At 48.6% G+C, this 18,391-nt stretch overlaps 1 protein-coding gene across 9 annotated transcripts in view; it reads left to right on the forward strand.

Moving 5' to 3' along the window:
- Positions 1-18,391, forward strand: part of SMARCA4 (SWI/SNF related, matrix associated, actin dependent regulator of chromatin, subfamily a, member 4) — an 83,588-nt gene that overhangs the window by 18,307 nt on the left and 46,890 nt on the right. For all 9 annotated transcript variants that reach the window (XM_045546115.1, XM_045546159.1, XM_045546124.1 and 6 more), the window contains exons 3-13: positions 374-506; positions 1,258-1,662; positions 1,916-2,014; positions 2,724-2,982; positions 4,740-4,866; positions 5,431-5,604; positions 7,250-7,423; positions 8,685-8,852; positions 8,954-9,004; positions 13,814-13,944; positions 14,097-14,154. In XM_045546115.1, coding sequence (XP_045402071.1) covers positions 374-506; positions 1,258-1,662; positions 1,916-2,014; positions 2,724-2,982; positions 4,740-4,866; positions 5,431-5,604; positions 7,250-7,423; positions 8,685-8,852; positions 8,954-9,004; positions 13,814-13,944; positions 14,097-14,154 — 1,779 coding nt within the window. The remainder of the gene's footprint in view (positions 1-373; positions 507-1,257; positions 1,663-1,915; positions 2,015-2,723; positions 2,983-4,739; positions 4,867-5,430; positions 5,605-7,249; positions 7,424-8,684; positions 8,853-8,953; positions 9,005-13,813; positions 13,945-14,096; positions 14,155-18,391) is intronic.

Consider the following 18,391-nt stretch of genomic DNA (forward strand, 5'->3'; position numbering starts at 1 on the left):
TGGGTCCCGGCACAACACCTGCTCTCTGACCAGGGGCTGTCACGTTGTGTTCTTTCCCTGTGGGATTTTGGCTGTCTTGTGACATGGCCTCCCCCCACCTAGGTCCCTGGTCCAGTTGTCCCTCTGCCTCCAGACCACAGTCTCCTGGGTGGTCACCCTCCAGTGGGTGGCATTTATTTTGTGTGTTTGCCTTCACGCTGAAGGTGTTAGGACCAAGCCTTGGAGCCAAGCCATGTGGTTGTTTTGGCGTTTCAGTAGATGATGTGGTGGCATTTGGTGGCCATTCTCAGTGACATTGAACTTATCTTGGTGGTGCTGTCCCCTCCTCCTGTTCCCGCTTCCTGACCTGCCTTGTCCTTGCCCCCTGTCCTAGCCAATGGAGTCCATGCACGAGAAGGGCATGCCAGATGACCCTCGCTACAACCAGATGAAAGGCATGGGCATGCGGTCGGGGGGCCACGCGGGCATGGGGCCCCCACCCAGCCCCATGGACCAGCACTCCCAAGGTACAGTTCTGCATCCCTTCTTGTCTTGTTTCTGCCACACCCTGGGAGGTCCTGGGACCATTTTCCTCCTCAGGGCTCCCACAGATGGATTCAGGGGGGACCTAGACTGTTGAGCCAGGTGGGCAGCCCTGTCTCTGGTGGGCTTGGCTGCTGCTCCATTCTGGCCCTGTCATCTCAGGCAGCCCCAGGAGAGCGAGCGCTGGTGGGATGGGCCGGGTTTGGCAGGGTGGGTCCACTGGGCAGCAGCCGGTGCCACCTAGGAGCTTACTAGAAATGCACGTTCTTAGGGCGAGGACTCTGCCTTAACAAGCCCTGCAGGTGGCCGTTCTGTATAGGGACAGTTGAGAAGTGAAATGGTAGATGACTTGCCAGGCCCTTTGTGTCAGCCGGAGTGGGAAGCTCAGGCGCCACAGGGAATGGAAATGAGTGGAGGGGGCTTGGCCACCCTGGGGATGTGCGCCCTGCCCATGCTCAGGCACGAGGGCCGGCCCAGGGGGACCCAGATTTCGTGTACTGGCTCTTGGCATCCACTAGCAGCACCATACTGAAACGTGGGCGACAGCAGGGGGACCATGCAGCCGCTGGGCCGAGGTGACTCAAGTGTGTGCCTACCAGGTGCCTCTTGTTTGATTCTCAAGAGTGAAGTCAGGGGAGGAGCTGGTGTAGGTGCATCAGAAAAGGTCACCGCCTCTGTCTTAAAAGTCACAGATGTGTGCTGTTGAGTGACCAAAGGGCTGGCCTTTCTCCGCAGGTTACCCCTCACCCCTGGGTGGCTCCGAGCATGCCTCCAGTCCGGTTCCAGCCAGCGGCCCATCCTCGGGTCCCCAGATGTCATCTGGGCCAGGAGGGGCCCCGCTGGATGGCGCCGACCCCCAGGCATTGGGGCAGCAGAACCGGGGGCCGACCCCTTTTAACCAGAACCAGCTGCACCAGCTGAGAGCTCAGATCATGGCCTATAAGATGCTGGCCAGGGGGCAGCCCCTCCCCGACCACCTGCAGATGGCCGTGCAGGGAAAGCGGCCGATGCCTGGGATGCAGCAGCAGATGCCAACACTACCTCCACCCTCGGTGTCCGCAACTGGACCCGGTCCCGGGCCTGGCCCTGGCCCTGGCCCAGGTCCAGGACCAGCACCTCCAAATTACAGCAGGCCTCACGGTAAGGTCTGCCCACCCACGTTGGGGTCCCCTCTTTGGGATTGCATGAGGCCTGCCCCGCACTTCTGGGTACTCAGGCAGGCGGGTGGCTGTCCTGATAGATGCTGTTTCTCCATCTCCCTTCCTCCCAGGCCCACACCCAGGGGCCCATTGATGAGCGTGTCCCCTGGAGCCAGGGCTGCCCATGGGGGTGGGTGCAAGTGTGAACACAGGATGCATTTTAATCTCTCCTGTTGGTTTCTCACTGTGTGTAGGTATGGGAGGGCCCAACATGCCCCCACCAGGACCCTCAGGCGTGCCCCCCGGGATGCCAGGCCAGCCCCCCGGAGGGCCTCCCAAGCCCTGGCCTGAAGGTAAGTTCCCTTCTCTCTTGGTCATGCTCCTGACTCCCCATCATGAGCTTGGGCTGTACAGGCCTTGAGAAGGGCCGGGTCAGAGAGAAAGAGACAGTCAGCCCGACCCAAAGCCAGTACTTTTCCTGTGGTCTTCTCTGGGTCTCCTCTGTCCCGGGTTAGTTTCCAAAGGCTTGGTTTTAGTTCCATTTCCTGTGATGGTGCGTGGCCTTCGCCCAGTCCCTGGCTCTCTGTGCACATAGTTACTCAGGAAAAACCTCAGGCTGTCTGTATTTGGGGGTGAGGCAGTGCATGGAAGGGGCTCGTTTGTGGCCTCGGAGCCTGAGATGTAGCGCTGGGCATTGAAGAGTGAATTGCTTCACTTGGATTCAGTTGGAGCTGTAGGAGAGGGAAGACAGGAAAATGCTGTCCTGTGAGCCCCAGCACAGGACAAAGCCCAGGGCCGCCATGTGGCTGAGCGTCCCTTTCAGGCGGGCGACTTGGCTCAGTGGAGGGCGTGTGGGATGGGGATGGGGCTGAGGTCTCCAGGAGGTTCCAGCCCTGAGGCAGGAGACCCCTGAGTGAGAGGCAGTTTGGCAGCTGCCTGAGAAGTGGGAGAGGGGAGAGATTTTGCTGTCCCCAGGGCTGGAGGGGCCCCGCGGGGTTTTCATTTCCACCCTGGAACGGGCCCAAGAGCTCAACACAGGCCCCACTGCTTGCCTCCCACCAGGGCCCATGGCGAATGCTGCTGCCCCCACCAGCACCCCTCAGAAGCTGATCCCCCCGCAGCCAACGGGCCGCCCTTCACCTGCGCCCCCTGCCGTCCCGCCCGCCGCCTCACCCGTGATGCCGCCCCAGACACAGTCCCCAGGGCAGCCGGCCCAGCCCGCCCCCATGGTGCCGCTGCACCAGAAGCAGAGCCGCATCACCCCCATCCAGAAGCCGAGGGGCCTTGACCCCGTGGAGATCCTGCAGGAGCGGGAGTACAGGTGAGCGCACCGCCTTCCCGCCCCTGCCCCGCCTCCCCTCCTGGGTTTGCTGTGTGCCTCTCGGGGAAATTCTGTGTGTGTGCGTACAGACCGGCACGGGGAGCTCTGCTTCCCCAGCTGTACACGCCGAGCACACTGTTCCACTATAGCCACGGGTCTTAGAGATGGCCACCTCTCTGGCCACAAAGCCCCTTCCTATTCATTTCCCAGATGGCACAGTATTCTATCTGCTGGCTTTCTGGTCAGCTAGGCCCCTGGCTCCATGACGTTGGGTCGTTTCTGATCTCTCCATTGAGATGATTCCATAGTAAATACGCCTGCAGAGCTCTGAAGTCATACCTGTGTATGTGTGTTAGAATCATACTCTGAAAGAGGCATTGTTGAGGTCCAAGGGATGTACACTGGGAAATTTCATACATTCTGCAAAACTGCCTTCCACAGAGATTGTAGGGACACATGCAAGAACAAAAGTGCCTGTTTTTACAAAGAAACATAGGGTGTTCTCCAACTTTGGTTTTATCAGCACTCAAAAAAACAACACAGCAAGCTTTGTGGTGGATCCTTGTCAAACATCGGTGGTCTATTTCCCGCACAGCAGTGTGAAGTCTCTTTACAACTAACTTACGTCTGTTCCTGGCTTAAAACCTGCCTTTGGTTTCCTGTTACGTCCAGTAAACGTTCCTTTCCGTCTAGCCCTGCCCAACACTTGGTGCTCACCTACCTCACTCTCCTTGTTTCTGTTTATTTAACCAGTTAGGCTTGCTCCTGCCCCAGGACCTTTGCACAAGCTGTACGTGGCTCCTTCTGGTCATTCTGGCCTCGTTGCCGAGGTTATCTTTCCCTGTCACCTCCAGCCCCTTCCTCAAAGCACTTACCGCTCTCTGGAATTGCAGTAGATATTTAATTTTTTTTTTTTTTGAGACAGTCTCACTCTGTTTCTTCTGCCAGAGTGCAGTAGGGTCATCATAGCTCACTGCAACCTGAAACTCCTGGGCACAAACTATTCTCCTGCCTCAGCCTCCTGAGTAGCTGGGACTATAGGCTCGTGCCACAATGCCCGGCTAATTTTTATATTTTTTGTACAGACATGGTCTCACTCTTGCTCAGGCTGGTCTGAACTCCTGGCCTCAAGCGATCCTCCCACCGTGGCCTCCCAGAGTGCTGGGATTACAGGCATGAGCCACCATGCCCTGCTTGGTATTTAATTTTTTACCTTCTTTCTGGCCTGTCTTCCTAGTGAGGCTGAGACCAAATGGCCTTGTTAGTCTTGTTCAGTGCTGAGGCCTCACACCTGAAATGGTCCCTGGCACACAGTAGGTGGTCAGGAAGTACATGTGGAAAGACTGAGTAGGGGGTTGTCCCATGCAACCTTCAGACCGAGCCTGGGGGATTGCTCTGAGGTACACAGGCTAAGCAGATTCCCACATCGCGTGTCCCATCCATGCCAGCGCTGGGACAGATGAAGTGCTCACGCTGCTGAAGTGTCATGAGCCAGCCACGGCCCATCAGGAATCTTGTGTGCTGTGTCCCTGAGGCCCGGTCCTAAGGAGCGTGGTCCTCTGAGCTGCCTCCCTTGGCTCTGCGTTGCTGCTGGTGTCCTCCTTTGAGGCATCGCCTGTCTGGTGAACAGTGTCACCGTCCCTCGAGGGATAGCTTCATTCTTCTGCATTCCCAGCTTTAGAGCACAGGACCAGGTGGGCTCTGCACACAGGCGATGCCTCTCACCCCCAGCCCTTCTATGTGTCTTTGCTCTCCAGGCTGCAGGCTCGCATCGCGCACCGAATTCAGGAACTTGAAAACCTTCCCGGGTCCCTGGCCGGGGATTTGCGAACCAAAGCGACCATTGAGCTCAAGGCCCTCAGGCTCCTGAACTTCCAGAGGCAGGTGGGCTCAGGCGCATGGCCATTGCTTTGGGAGAAGGGCCTTTTTGCAGTGCTGGGGCTTAGATTCCAAGAACTGCTTGCCGGGCTGTTACTAAACAAATGTACGCAGATGGTGAAAAAGCCCCCGCGCCCATCCCAGGCCTTCACTCACTGTCTTGTCCTTCCTCTCTTGTCCTGCACAGGGGTGGGGACGTGGTGGGCTATTCACATGTTGAAAAGTGTGACCTTCCTTCCCTAAGGTGGCAGAAGCAGGAGTCACATGGGTTCATTTCTGAAGGTGCGATGCTTTTGAATGACCTGTAAGAAATGGTGTGGTTGAGGTGAGGCAGGCTGGAGGTCTGGGGTGTGAGAGGACCCAGCTTCTGGGTGTCCAGCAGCTGTCACCTTCTGCCGTGTGCTCACCTGGCCCATGACCACCTCCCAGACACATGGACTCAATGCTTAAGGCACTTACACAAAGGCTCCTTAGGAAGCAGGAAGCAGCAATGCTCTGTGCAGCATGCGATATGTCACTGCGGACGCCACAAAGCTGCACAGCACCAGCCTGTCCTCCTCTTCCCTCCAGCTGCGCCAGGAGGTGGTGGTGTGCATGCGCAGGGACACAGCCCTGGAGACGGCCCTCAACGCCAAGGCCTACAAGCGCAGCAAGCGGCAGTCGCTGCGCGAGGCCCGCATCACTGAGAAGCTCGAGAAGCAGCAGAAGATCGAGCAGGAGCGCAAGCGCCGGCAGAAGCACCAGGTGCGTCCCCGCGGCCTGCCCGCCAAGTCCCGGCTCCTTCGCCACCATGGCGCTGTGTCTGTGTTGTTTCTAAACACGCCACTTGTCTCTCTTTTTTGTTGATTGTAACAGTATTCTAGACACTGAGTGTATGCCAGTGGCCAAAACCAAACAGTGGAGGAAACCCCACATGTGACACGTTGGGAAGGTGCTAGGTATAAAGAAACTCAAGCTGGGATAGAGAATATGGAGCTGTTGTAGGCACGTGGGGGTTCTCTGGGGCGGTGACATCTGAGCAGAGGCCCAAGAGACTGGCCATGTGGGTATGTGGGCAAAGAGCTTTCCAGGCCGAGGGCACTGGTGTGTGCCTGTGTCTTCCATGGAAAGCAAGGATCCTGCTGCAGCCAGAGTGGCAGAGAGAGCTGGAGGAGGTGACAGCAGAGCAGTGATGGGACCAGTCCTGCAGGGCCCTGTGGGCTGTGGGGAAGATTGAGCTTTTGCTCTGAGTGAGGTGGGAGCCATGGAGGGTTCCACGCAGAGAAGGGACAGAGGGGACTCAGACTTTTATAGGATAAGTCAAGGAGACCAAAATCTCTAAATCTAAAGTCAAATAGGATTTAGGGATAATTCTGTTTCTTTTTTGGTCATTTATATTTCCTAAGGCTTTTCTACAATTTACATCTTTTTAAAATAATGTAGGAAAAAGTCAACACTCAGTGTTAAGATTTTGCTGTATATCATTGCAGACTTTTTTCTTGTGTATATATATTAATAAAAAGTTAAATAGCCTTTTTTAAAAAACACATTGATCTGTTTGTAAATATTGTTGAAATATGATTTTTTAAAAACTTATTTTGATACATTTTTCCTTTTTCCAATACCTTCACTTGCCATTTTGAGACAGCCTCACTCTGTCACCCAGGGTGGAGTACAGTGGTGTGATCATATCTCAAACTCCTGGGCTCAAGCGATCCTCCTGCCTCAGCCTTCTGAGTAGCTGGGACTAGAGGCATGCACCACCACACCTGGCTTATTTTTGTTTTCAGTAGAGACAGGGTCTTGGTGTTGCTCAGGCTGGTCTTGAACTCCTGTGCTTAAGCAATCCTCCCTCCTCAGCCTCCCAGAGTGCTAGGATAACAGGTGTGAGCCACTGTGCCCGGCCAGAGACATGATTTTTAATGTCTGCATTGGATTCCATCTCAGTATGTCCAGTATCCAGAAATTTATGTCACTATTTGCCTGTTTGGAGACATATAGTGTATTTTCTACTTTTCAAAATTAAAAATGACGCTGAGACAGGCTTTGTTAGCTTGGATTTTTTTGGGTCCCATCTTGGGTATTTCTTTAAAATAAATTCCTAGCAGTGAAATAACTCGGTTGGAGGGAGTGTTTTTGAAATATTTCATGTCTAGTGCGAGGCTGCACCTGGCAAGGTCAGCTGCCCTGCACACTCACCTGGATGCACAAGGGCCTTCCTCACCCCCAGGTTGCCAGCACTGAGTTTTCTCAACACGCAGAGAAAGCCGGAGCAGCGTCCTTTTTAGTACTTTGATTATATTCTCTTGTTTTTGAACAGGCTGCCTTTAAATTTTGCCTCGGGAGTGGGGGGATGTTACAGTGACTTGTGCCGCATAGTCAGTCTTCTCTTCTGCGTGTGTCGCTGCAGGAATACCTCAATAGCATTCTTCAGCATGCCAAGGATTTCAAAGAATACCACAGATCAGTCACAGGCAAAATCCAGAAGCTCACCAAGGCGGTGGCCACGTACCATGCCAACACGGAGCGGGAACAGAAGAAAGAAAATGAAAGGATTGAGAAGGAGAGAATGCGGAGGCTCATGGTAAGGTTCTCACTGCTTGATTTCGGCCCCTTCCTGTGCGCACTGGATGTGGCACCAGGTGTTGGTCACCCAGGGTTATGCTAAGGCCTTGTGCGACTCGGAGTTGGAGATGAGGTTGGGAAAGGAACAGGCTGGGGTTTGGGAGTCAGAGTCCTGGGTTCAGACCTTTGGTCCATCTGACCATCAGAGTGACCCCGTGACCCCATACAGCTAGCTGGCCACTCTCTCTTCTCTGGGAAGTGGAAGTGGTGTCCCCTCCCTGGGCTCCTGGGAGAGCCACAGATGGTACAATGCAGACTGCCCACCTCGCACACCAGGATAAATGTTTCTGATCCTTTATTCATGAATGAGTTGCTGATTGGGCAGGTAGTGACAGCCTGCTCTGTGCCAGGCACTGCTGTGTGTATAGGGAACATAGCCGGGAACAGGACACAGTCCCTGCCCTTATGGGGCTGGTGCTTGCACTTGCGGGACAGGTACTCAAGTGAAACAAACAAGCCAGTTTTGGATGGTGACAAGTGCAGTGAAGAGAAGAACACCTTAGGCTGTGGGGGGAGGACGGGGTGCTATGAAAGGCCTTGGAACAGAGGCCCAAAGGGAGGGTATGACCAATGAATACAGAGATGTGGGGAGCCCCAGGGAGAGAAGAAACCAGGGCCAAGGTGGCAGACAGCCAAGTGCAAGGTACAGCAAGTGGCCTTGGGTGCCTGGGACACTGTGGTGCAAGGCAGGAGGTGAGGCCAGAGAGCTGGCCCAAGAGCAGGTCATATGGGACCTTGCGGGCCATCGCAAGATTGGCTTTAATTCTGAGCATGAGGGGCCATCCCAGGACGGTTTCAGCTGCAGGGTGACGTGATCTCATTTATTCGTGGAGAGGTGGGAGGGGATTCCTGCAGAAGTTTGTCAGAGTGATGTGGCTCAGACCAGGTGGAGAGAAGCGTTTGGATTTGGGGTGTGTTTGGTGGAGAGAGAGGATGGGACATACTCATGGCCTCTGGAAGTGGCTCCTGGCGGGACTATGTCTGCCTAGCGTGTGCTCTTGGAGTCTAGTATTCAGTGATGGTTACCAAAGGAGGAGTCATTGCTGTTCGAAAGGGTGATAACACAGTGTGGGTATGAGCTAAGCACTCCCTAAATGTGCCTCTGGTCATGGGTTAACAACAACGCGCTGTGGGGCCCTGCACCTGGGCTTGCCTGCATCGGGGTGCTGACAGACATGCTTGTCTCGTGAACAAATGCCATAACCCCCACGCTCTTATAGGCTGAAGACGAGGAGGGCTACCGCAAGCTCATTGACCAGAAGAAGGATAAGCGCCTGGCCTACCTCTTGCAGCAGACGGACGAATACGTGGCTAACCTCACGGAGCTGGTGCGGCAGCACAAGGCTGCCCAGGTCGCCAAGGAGAAGAAGAAGAAAAAGAAAAAGAAGGTGGGCTGGGGCCTGGCCGGGCTCGGTGGGAGCACCTGTCTTTGCATGGGTGGCCTCGACCTGCCAAGGCAGGGCCTGACCGTGCCTCTCTTTCCTTCCAGAAGGCAGAAAACGCAGAGGGACAGACGCCTGCAATCGGGCCGGATGGTGAGGTGAGGAAGCAGGGGGTTCTTGTGGAAATGCAGGCCCAGCCCTGTGGCTCGGGTCTATACCATACTTTAAGCTTTTTTTCAAATTCCAAACACTCTGCATGATGAGGGTGAGAATCCCAGCGTGTCTCCTGACCCCCATCCTACCCCCTCCATCCCACACATCGAGTGTGTCTCCTTCCAGACCTTTCTCTATGCATGTGCTGCATTATGTTTAAGTTTTTACTTAATCATAATTCTAGACTTACAGGGGAGGTGCAAGAACAGTCTAGAGGCTTCCTGTGTACGCTTGACCCCAGATTCCCCATTTTCATGTGTATGTTTTTCCTGAACCCTTAGCAAGATACAGACAAGACAGCCCTTACCTACATGTATTTCAGTGTGCACTACCCAAGGACAAGGTCATTGTCTTCTGTGCTGTACCACGATGATTGGTGCAGGAAGTGAACACAGATGTGATACTGTTGTCCAGTCTCCAGGCCTTTCTATTAAGGTTGTGCCAGTTGTCCCTCTGGTGTCCATCGCAGCAACAGAAACCCCCAGGTCACATCTAGTAGAGGTCCCTTTGGTCTGCTTTGATCTTCAACACCTTCTCATTTTTCTTTGCCCTTTAAGACCTTGAACATTCTCTGAAGAGCATGGGCCAGATCTTTTGTCCAGTGGCCCTCAGTGTGGGTTTGTCTGATGTTTCCCCATGATTAGATTCAGGCTACGTGTTTTAGGCAGGAAGACCCCAGTGTGACCCTGTGTCCTCCATGTGTCACATTGGGAGTGTGTGGCGTAGGTTCGTGAAGTCACCAGTGACATTGACCTTGATCCCTTGGTGACTGCCAAGGGCACTCCACTGTAAAGTTACTGTTTTTCCTTTTTTTTTTTTTTTTTTGAGATAGAGTCTCACTCTGTTGCCTAGGCTAGAATGCCGTGGCGTCAGCCTAGCTCACAGCTACCTCAAACTCTTGGGCTCAAGCAATACTACTGCCTCAGCCTCCCGAGTAGCTGGGACTACAGGCATGCGCCACCATGCCCGGTTAATTTCTTTCTATTTTTTAGTAGAGACAGGGTCTCACTCTTGGTCAGGCATGTCTCAAACTCCTGACCTCGAGTGATCCTACCCCCTCAGCCTCCCAGAGTGCTGGGATTACAGACATGAGCCACTGTGCCCGGCCTGTTTTTCCTTTTGTAATCATTAAGTACCTTGTGGGGAGAGACTCGAGACTATGTGGCTGTATTGTAACTCCTTAAAATTCCAGTGGTTTAGCATCCATTGGTTCTGTTTGCCTGTATCAGTTTTGGCTGTGATGGTTACAAAATGGTGATTTTTCGTCCAGTGTTCCTTCTGCATTGATTTAGTTGGCTTCCTGTACTAGGAAAAGTTTTCTTTTCTTTCCTGTTTGGCCTGGTGTAGACTCACAGGTTCTTAATGTGCTTGAATGCATCATAATCCTTTACTGTTACTAGTATTTGTTCTGGTTATTTAGTTTTGGCCAGTAGAAGCCCCTTCACATTGGCTCCTGTGTCCTTTTGACGTGTGCCTGTCATCCTTGGAGCACTTCCTTCCTTACCAGACTCTTCTGTTTTTCCTGCCAAGCCCTGGAATGAGCCATTTCGCCAAGGAGTCCTGGTTCTTTTTATTAGAGAGGATATTTAGAAACCAAGATCTGATACTGGGTGTGTTCATTGCTATTGGGCTGTCACTACTTCTAGGTGCTTGCAGCAGCCAGATGTTGGAAATAGATGTACGCACACATACATATCTGCATTGCTGTTTATATGTATTCAAAATCTTGAGGTCACACTGATGCCTCCCATTCTAATCCAACACTAGAGTGTTATTTCTATCCCCACCTGTTACATAATTCTAAAATCAGGATTAGCCACAATACGTTTACTTATTTGTTCAGTTCTAGAATGCAGAGAAGGTACATTCCAAATTGTTACCATATACCTCTGTGAATACCCTCCTAGCCACAGTTTGGTGTCTGTACTAACCAGCCCCCTTGGAGAAGGCTTACTGTCCTATGTGCCTGTCCTTTCCTCCTGTCACTGCTATTTGATACACTCATGTGGTAGAAAAATGTATAAAAAGATGGGGAAATAAAAAACATTTTCAGTTGGGCATGGTGGCTCATACCTATGTTCCTAGCACTCTGGGAGGCCAAGGCGGGAGGATTGCTTGAGCTCAGAAGTTCAAGACCAGCCTAAGGAAGAACAGACCCCATTTTTGCTAAAAATAGAAAAATTAGCCAGGTGTCGTGGCACGTACCTGTAGTCCCAGCTACTCGGGAGGCTGAGGCAGGAGGATCACTTGAGTCCAGGAGTTTGAGGCTGCAGTGAGCTATCATGATGCCACTGCACTCTAGCAGGGGCGACAGAGCAAGGCTTTGTCTCAATAAAACAAAGATAAAAATAAAAAGCATTTTCTATACCACTTTTTCTCAATCCTCTTGAGACCTTCAAGAGAGTAGCTGCAAGAACTGTTGCGGTGTTTGTTCTAAGGACTATGTGTATGTCACTGGATGTTTTGCTTTTCCTGCCTAGTGTCGTATCTCAGATGTCTTTCCAAGTTAGCTTTGGTCCACTTACCTTGTTCTTTCTAAAGTCACCACAGTACAGGTGGCCATTGCTTGCTTATTTGAATTTCTGAATTACTGAATTCTTGTAGAAAAAGTTTAGATGGGTACGTGAACCATGTGGTCTCCCAGGCATGCATATTGATCCTGGTTGTCTTCTCTATACCCTTCTGGAAATCTTTATGGAACTGTTTGGTTCAGTCAATATATAGCTAGATGTTTTTCATTTAGTGGGTGGTTGGGCAACTTTCCATGTTAAGCCAATTCATTTTTTTATGTTGTGTATTCAAATTTAGTTCTCAGTCAAATTGGTAGCTATTTAGGTCGCTTCCAGAAATACCGCAGAGAGCAGCTCCTATGTGTCATGCCTGTTTAGCTCTTGCCCTATTGGTGGGTAGCTCAGTTGTTTCCTTGTGTCCTGTTGTGCATGTTTTTGTGGTGAGCATCCTTGTACATCGTGTATTGGGCTGCCATTCCAAAATACCATCAACTGGGTGGCTTAAAAATTTCTTACAGTTCTGGGGGTTGAGAGTCCAAGATCAAGGTGCCAGCTGGGCTGGTTCCTGGTGAGGACTGTCTTCCTGGCTTATTAATGGCTGCCATGATCACATGGTAGAGAGAGAGAGAGAGACTAGTGTCTTGTCTTTTGTTGTTGTTGTTTTTTGAGACAGGGTCTCATATTGCCTAGGTTGGCCCCGAACTCCTGGGCTCAGATGATCCTCTTGCCTCAGCCTCTCGAGTAGCTGGGATTCCCACTATAGCCATGAGCTGGTGAGCCACCATACCCAACTTGGTGTCTCTGCTTATCAGGACACTAATCCCATTACGAGAGCCCCACCCACGTGACCTCATCTATCCTTAATTACTGCCCAAAGGCCCTATCTCCAAATACCGACATTGCGGGTTAGGGTGTCAACATACGAATTTTGCAGGTACAAAATTCAGTGTATAGCAGATGCACACTTTTTCCTATAGGCTGGATTCCCAGAAGTAAATGACTCTGGTAATTAACTCAAATACTTATTTCAAGTGATTTTATTTAAAATGAGATATTGAATTCTTTTTAGAATGTGTGCTGGCATTTTACTACAGTACAAAAGCCTTCTGCCTAATGCCATTTGGAAGACTGAAGAAAAAAATTAATATAGTGGGAGGATTGCTTGAGCCTGGGAGTTGGAGGCTGCTGTGAGCTATGATCGTGCCTGTGAATAGCCATTGCACTCCAGCCTGGACAACGTAGTGAGACCCTGTCTCCCAAAAAGAAAAAAAAGAGTAGGGGTGCCCAAGCCTTACCCCAGAGCAGTTCGATCACAATACGTCTCCCCTGGTGGATCTCAGGGACTATGCAGGGTAGAAAGTCCCCAGTTGAGGCATCCTGCAGAGCCCATTCTTGGGGCAAGGGGTTGCTGTCACCCTCCACAGTGTGCTACTCTGAGAGTGAGATTTTAACCTGTGGAGTCTAAGATTGCAGCACTGTGTGGACAGCACAGCATTTTTGGAGGTAGGTATCCTAAGTTCCTGGGAGATGGAAACCAAGGTTTAAACCAAGAACTTCATCTTCTTCCCGGAGGTTTTCTCTAGGAAATGTGAAAGCACCAATTGAGAGGAGAGAGGGAATGTTCAACCAAAATTGATATCTCAGTAGGAGGAATTCCATATTTGTTGCTTAGAGGAAGTTATTTTATTTTTTAAATATTCCAGTTAACTATTTAACAAGAAAGAATGAGGACCCTCAATGAGGTCTGCAAATATAGTAGACGTGGGGAAAAAAATCAATGGCCAGAAGAATGTGACTGGTAGAGCTGTCTGGGTAGAAAAGAGGGAAGGAACTTAAGTGACGAAGTCCTTGTTACTTCTGCATGAAATTGATCTGGAAGGATGTACGAGGGACCTAATGCCAGTGGATGCCTGGGAAGGGACAAACTGCCAGTCTGGGCGCATGGGTAGGGAGAGAGCCCACACGTTGCTCTGTACAGCCTATTTGAAAATTAAAACGTGTATGTCAGTTACCTCAAAGAATCAACTGTCATGTAGCCAGGACTGATGGATTATATCTTTTTCGTGAATTACTGAATATACAGTTAACCCATTTTCACTACCACTGGCCATGCTTGTGTGCCGTTTTCTGGGCGTGTAGTTGGGTGGGCACTTCCCAAGTTGGCCATGGTTAGCCCTGTTCTACCCTGGGTGCTTGGGTTGTGGAGACTCCAGAAGCTCAAGTCACGCGGGTAACTTTTTGCAGCCTCTGGACGAAACCAGCCAGATGAGTGACCTTCCTGTGAAAGTGATCCACGTGGAGAGTGGCAAGATCCTCACGGGTACAGATGCCCCCAAAGCAGGGCAGCTGGAGGCCTGGCTGGAGATGAACCCGGGGTGAGTTGGGCCTCGCGTTGCAGGTGCAGCTGGGATCTGGAGTAGCAGCTGGGGGTGATGTTGCTTGCATTTGGATACAGGCTGGCTTGCTAGGGAAAGTGAGTCCTGCTGTTCTGAGCAGACTTATCTTAAGACCCTAATATTTCTTCTAGGTACGAGGTAGCTCCGAGATCTGATAGTGAAGAAAGTGGCTCAGAAGAGGAGGAAGAGGTAAGATCTGTTTCCTGCTTTTTCAAGGCTCTCAGTGCTCAGTAGCGGTGACTTCCACCCCCTGTGCATCCATCCTGCTGGGCACTGTGACCTTTTCCTGCTCTGGCTGAATGTCACGCAGGGCAGGGGGCAGCCCAGGACCCAGGCCTTGCTGAATTCGGAGCTTTAGAGCTGCGCTGTCCAGTGGGGCTGCTTCTAGCCGCACTTGACTGTTTCCAATTTAAATTAAATCAATCAAATCAAATAAAGTTTAAAATCATTTCCTTGGTCACGTTAGCTGCACTTCCAGAACTCAGCATCCCTCCTCCATGAATGGTCTGCTTCATTTGTCCACTTCTGAACAGTTGTGTTTGTTGACTATGAGAATTTATTCACTTTCAATGTATTTATCCCTAGCCTCAAACCAGCTCCGTGTTCACTGACTTCTTTCCTTTGCTTTGTCTTGCTTTTACCCCTTCCAACTTGAGATTTGCCATTTTCCTCTTTGGGTTATCTGGAACCTACTTGGCGTAGTGCGTGAGGGGAAGCTCTAACTTTTTTTCTCCTCCCGGCAGCACTACATGATTGGCATCCCATTTCATCCATCCCCTTCCCATCGACTTGGGGTATTTGCAAAAGATAATTTTTCTGTCCACTGGAGTCTTTGAGTGCCCCCCCCATTCAGTTTATTTGTAACAGTTTAATGATGTGTTGGCTGACAACATTTTGTTATAATAATGTTTTAACAGCTTTGTTTTGAGGTATAAGTCATATACCATCATATGCACACATTGGAAGTGCATAATTCAGTATTTTTTATATAGAGTTCTGTGATCATCACACACCAGCTTTGTCACCCCAGAATACTCCCTCCTGCCCATTTAGGGTTGGTGCCTACTCCCTCCCCCAGCCCCAGGGAACTCCTGATCTGCTTCCTGTCTGTAGATTTGCCATCTGTGGACATTTCCTAGCAATGGAGTCATAACATGTGGCCTTTTGCATCAGGTTTCTTTTTGTTTAGCACGTTTTTGAGGTTCTCACATGTTATATGTTCCTTTTTTTTGCTGAGTATTGTTACATTTTGTGGGTAGGACACATTTTGTTTATCCATTCACCAATTGATGGACACTTGTGTTTCCATTTTTTGCTATTATCTATTATGAATAATGTTGCTGTGAACATCTGCAAACACGTCTGTGTGTGGGCATGTGTTTTCACTTCTGTTAGGTGTGGCATTGCTAGGTCATACGGTAAGTTTATGTTTCCCTTTTTAAGTCACTGCCAAACAGTTTTCCAAAGTGGCTGTACCATTTCACAGGTTCTAGTTTCCCCATATTCTCACCAACACTGGGTACTGTCTGTCCTTTTGATACAGCTGTTCTAGTGGGTGTGTAGTGGTATCTCATTGGGGTTTTAACTTGCATTTTCCTAGTAACTCATGCTGTTGAACAGCTTTTCATGTACACATACATAGCGTGTGTGTATCTTTGGTGAAAATCTATTCACCTGTATTGCCAATTTTTTTTTTTTTTTTTTTTTTTGAGACAGAATCTCACTTTGTTGCCCGGGCTAGAGTGAGTGCCGTGGCATCAGCCTAGCTCCTGGCAACCTCAAACTCCTGGGCTCAAGCGATCCTACTGCCTCAGCCTCCTGAGTAGCTGGGACTACAGGCATGCGCCACCATGCCCGGCTAATTTTTTTCTATATATATTTTTAGTTGGCCAGATAATTTCTATTTTTTAGTAGAGACAGGGTCTCACTATTGCTCAGGTTGGTCTCAAACTCCTGACCTCAAGCGATCCACCCGCCTTGGCCTCCCAGAGTGCTAGGATTACAGGCGTGAGCCACCGCACCCGGCCTGTATTGCCTATTTTTTAATTGAGTTGTCATTGAGTTGTTAACGTCCTTTATATATTTTAGATACACGTCTTTGATCCAATGTATAATTTGGAAACATTCTCTTCCAGTGTGATAACATTTTCATTTTCTTGATGGTTTCTTCTGAAATGTAAAAATGATTTTAAAAAATTATCATTTTTTTCCCTCTTATGGATTGTGATTTCAGTGTTTTATTTAAGAGTTATTTGCCTAACCCAAGATCACAAAGCCTTTCTCCTTATGTTTTCTTCTAGAAGTTTTATAGTATAAACTCTTATATTTAGGGTATATTTGAGTTGATTTTTGAGTGTAGTCTGAGGTAAGGGTTTAAGCTTATTTTTTGTATATGAACATCCGATTTACCCAGCACCATTTGATAAAAGACAGTTTTCCCCTATTGATTATGTTAGTGTTGATATCTTTGTGGAAGATGAATTGACTATAAATGAAAGGGTTTGTTTCTGACTCAGTTTTGTTCTGTTGATCTGTATGTCTCCCGTTTGCTAGCAGCACGTTGTCTTTATTGTCGTATTGTAGTAAGTGTTGACAGCAGGTAGTGTTAGTTCTCTTTGTTCTTTTGCAAACTTATTTTGGCTATTCTAGATCATTTGCATTTTCATAAACATTTTAGGATCAGCTCATCAATTACTATAAAAAGGCTAGCTGGGATTTTGACTGGGATTGCATTGAATCTATAGATCAAATTGAGAAGACTTGCTATCTTAACTACATTGAGTCTTCTAACCCATGGATAGGGAATATCTTTCCATTTGTTTGGATCATCTTTAATTTCTCTTAGCAATGCTTTTTATTTTTCATTGTACAGTTTTTGTACTTTTGTTAAATTTATGATTTTTCTATGCTATTGTGAATAGAATGGTCTTAGTTTTTGGATTGTTCGTTGCTGTTACATAGAAATACAGTTGATGTTTGCATATTGATCTTGTGTCCTGAAAACTAGCTAAGTTCATTTATTACTACTGATAGGTCTGCTAGGTGTTTTTGGTAAATTCGTAAGGATTTTCACACGCAGGATGATGTCATCTGTAAATAAAGAGTTTTACTTCTTTCTTTTCTATCTGTATGTCTTTCATTTCTTCTTCTGACCTTATTGCTCTAACTAGATCTTCCTGTACAATGTTGAATAAAAGTGGTGAGAGTCGGCTGGGCGCAGTGGCTCAAGCCTATAATCCTAGCACTCCAGGAGGCAGAGGCGGGAGACAGGTGTTTATGAAGTCCTTGTCTCTTGTGGTATTTCTTGTTTTAAAGTCTATTGTGTCTCACATTACTGTAGTCACTCCTGCTCTCTTATGGTTATTGTTGGCCTGGTGTATCTTCTTCCCATCTTTGCTTTAAACATATCTGTTTCTTTGAATCTAAAAACAGCATAGCTGGATTTTGCTTTTTTATCTAGTATGACAGTGACTGCTCTTTGACTGACTTTCTGAAGACCATTCACGTTTAATGTAATTTCTGATATGATTGGGTTTACGTTTGCCATTTTTTTCTGTATGTCTCCTGCTTTTGTTCCTGTGTCTCTCCTTTACTGCCGCCTTTGTGTTAAAAAAAATTATAGTGTGCTGTTATTTCTTCTGTCGATTTTTTAATTTTTACTATACTTTTTAAATTTCTTTGTAGTTGCTGTTGGGATTACAATATGTGTTTTAATTTATCACAGTGTACATAGATTAATGCTAACCAAACTCTGGTAAAGTATAGAAATTTTCCTTGAATGTAGCTCCATTCCCTCCCCCTTTGTTTATACTGTTATTATTGTCACCTGTATTACCTCAATGTATGTTATAAACCCTACAGTACAGTCTCATAATGCCTTATATATTCTTAGGACTTTTAAAGATGTTAATAGAGAAAAAAGAAGGGTAAAGATTTAGGTTATTAAGTACGAAATGTCCAATTTCCTTAAATACTAAATTTGGCAGTTGATATCTCTGATATTTCACTTTGACACTTCTTGTTTTATTTTTATTGGGAAGATACGTCCTCAGTCTTCCAAACACACGTTTTGGCTTGTGATTATCTTTCAAATTTTTCTTTAAAGCAATTTTTGTGAAACCATGAGTAAGTCAAAAATTCATGTTATTTTCTAATATGACTTCCATCATGTAACCAATGCAGTGCAGACAGCTCAAAATATCAACGAAGCATTTGGGAAGGATGTGGCTAATGGACGCACAGTATGTCAAAGATTTGAGAAGTTCCGTTCTGGTGATTGTAATCTTGAAAATGAGCCACGTGGGCGACCTGAGACCAAGGTGGATAATGATGAGCTGAAAGCTGTAGTGGAAGTGAATCCATTTTGACCTATTCCAGCAATATTGGACCGTTTGAAAGAAATGGGCAAGGTAAAGAAGCTGGATAG

This window comes from Lemur catta, chromosome 1 (assembly GCF_020740605.2).
Source record: "Lemur catta isolate mLemCat1 chromosome 1, mLemCat1.pri, whole genome shotgun sequence".
NCBI lineage: Eukaryota > Metazoa > Chordata > Mammalia > Primates > Lemuridae > Lemur > Lemur catta.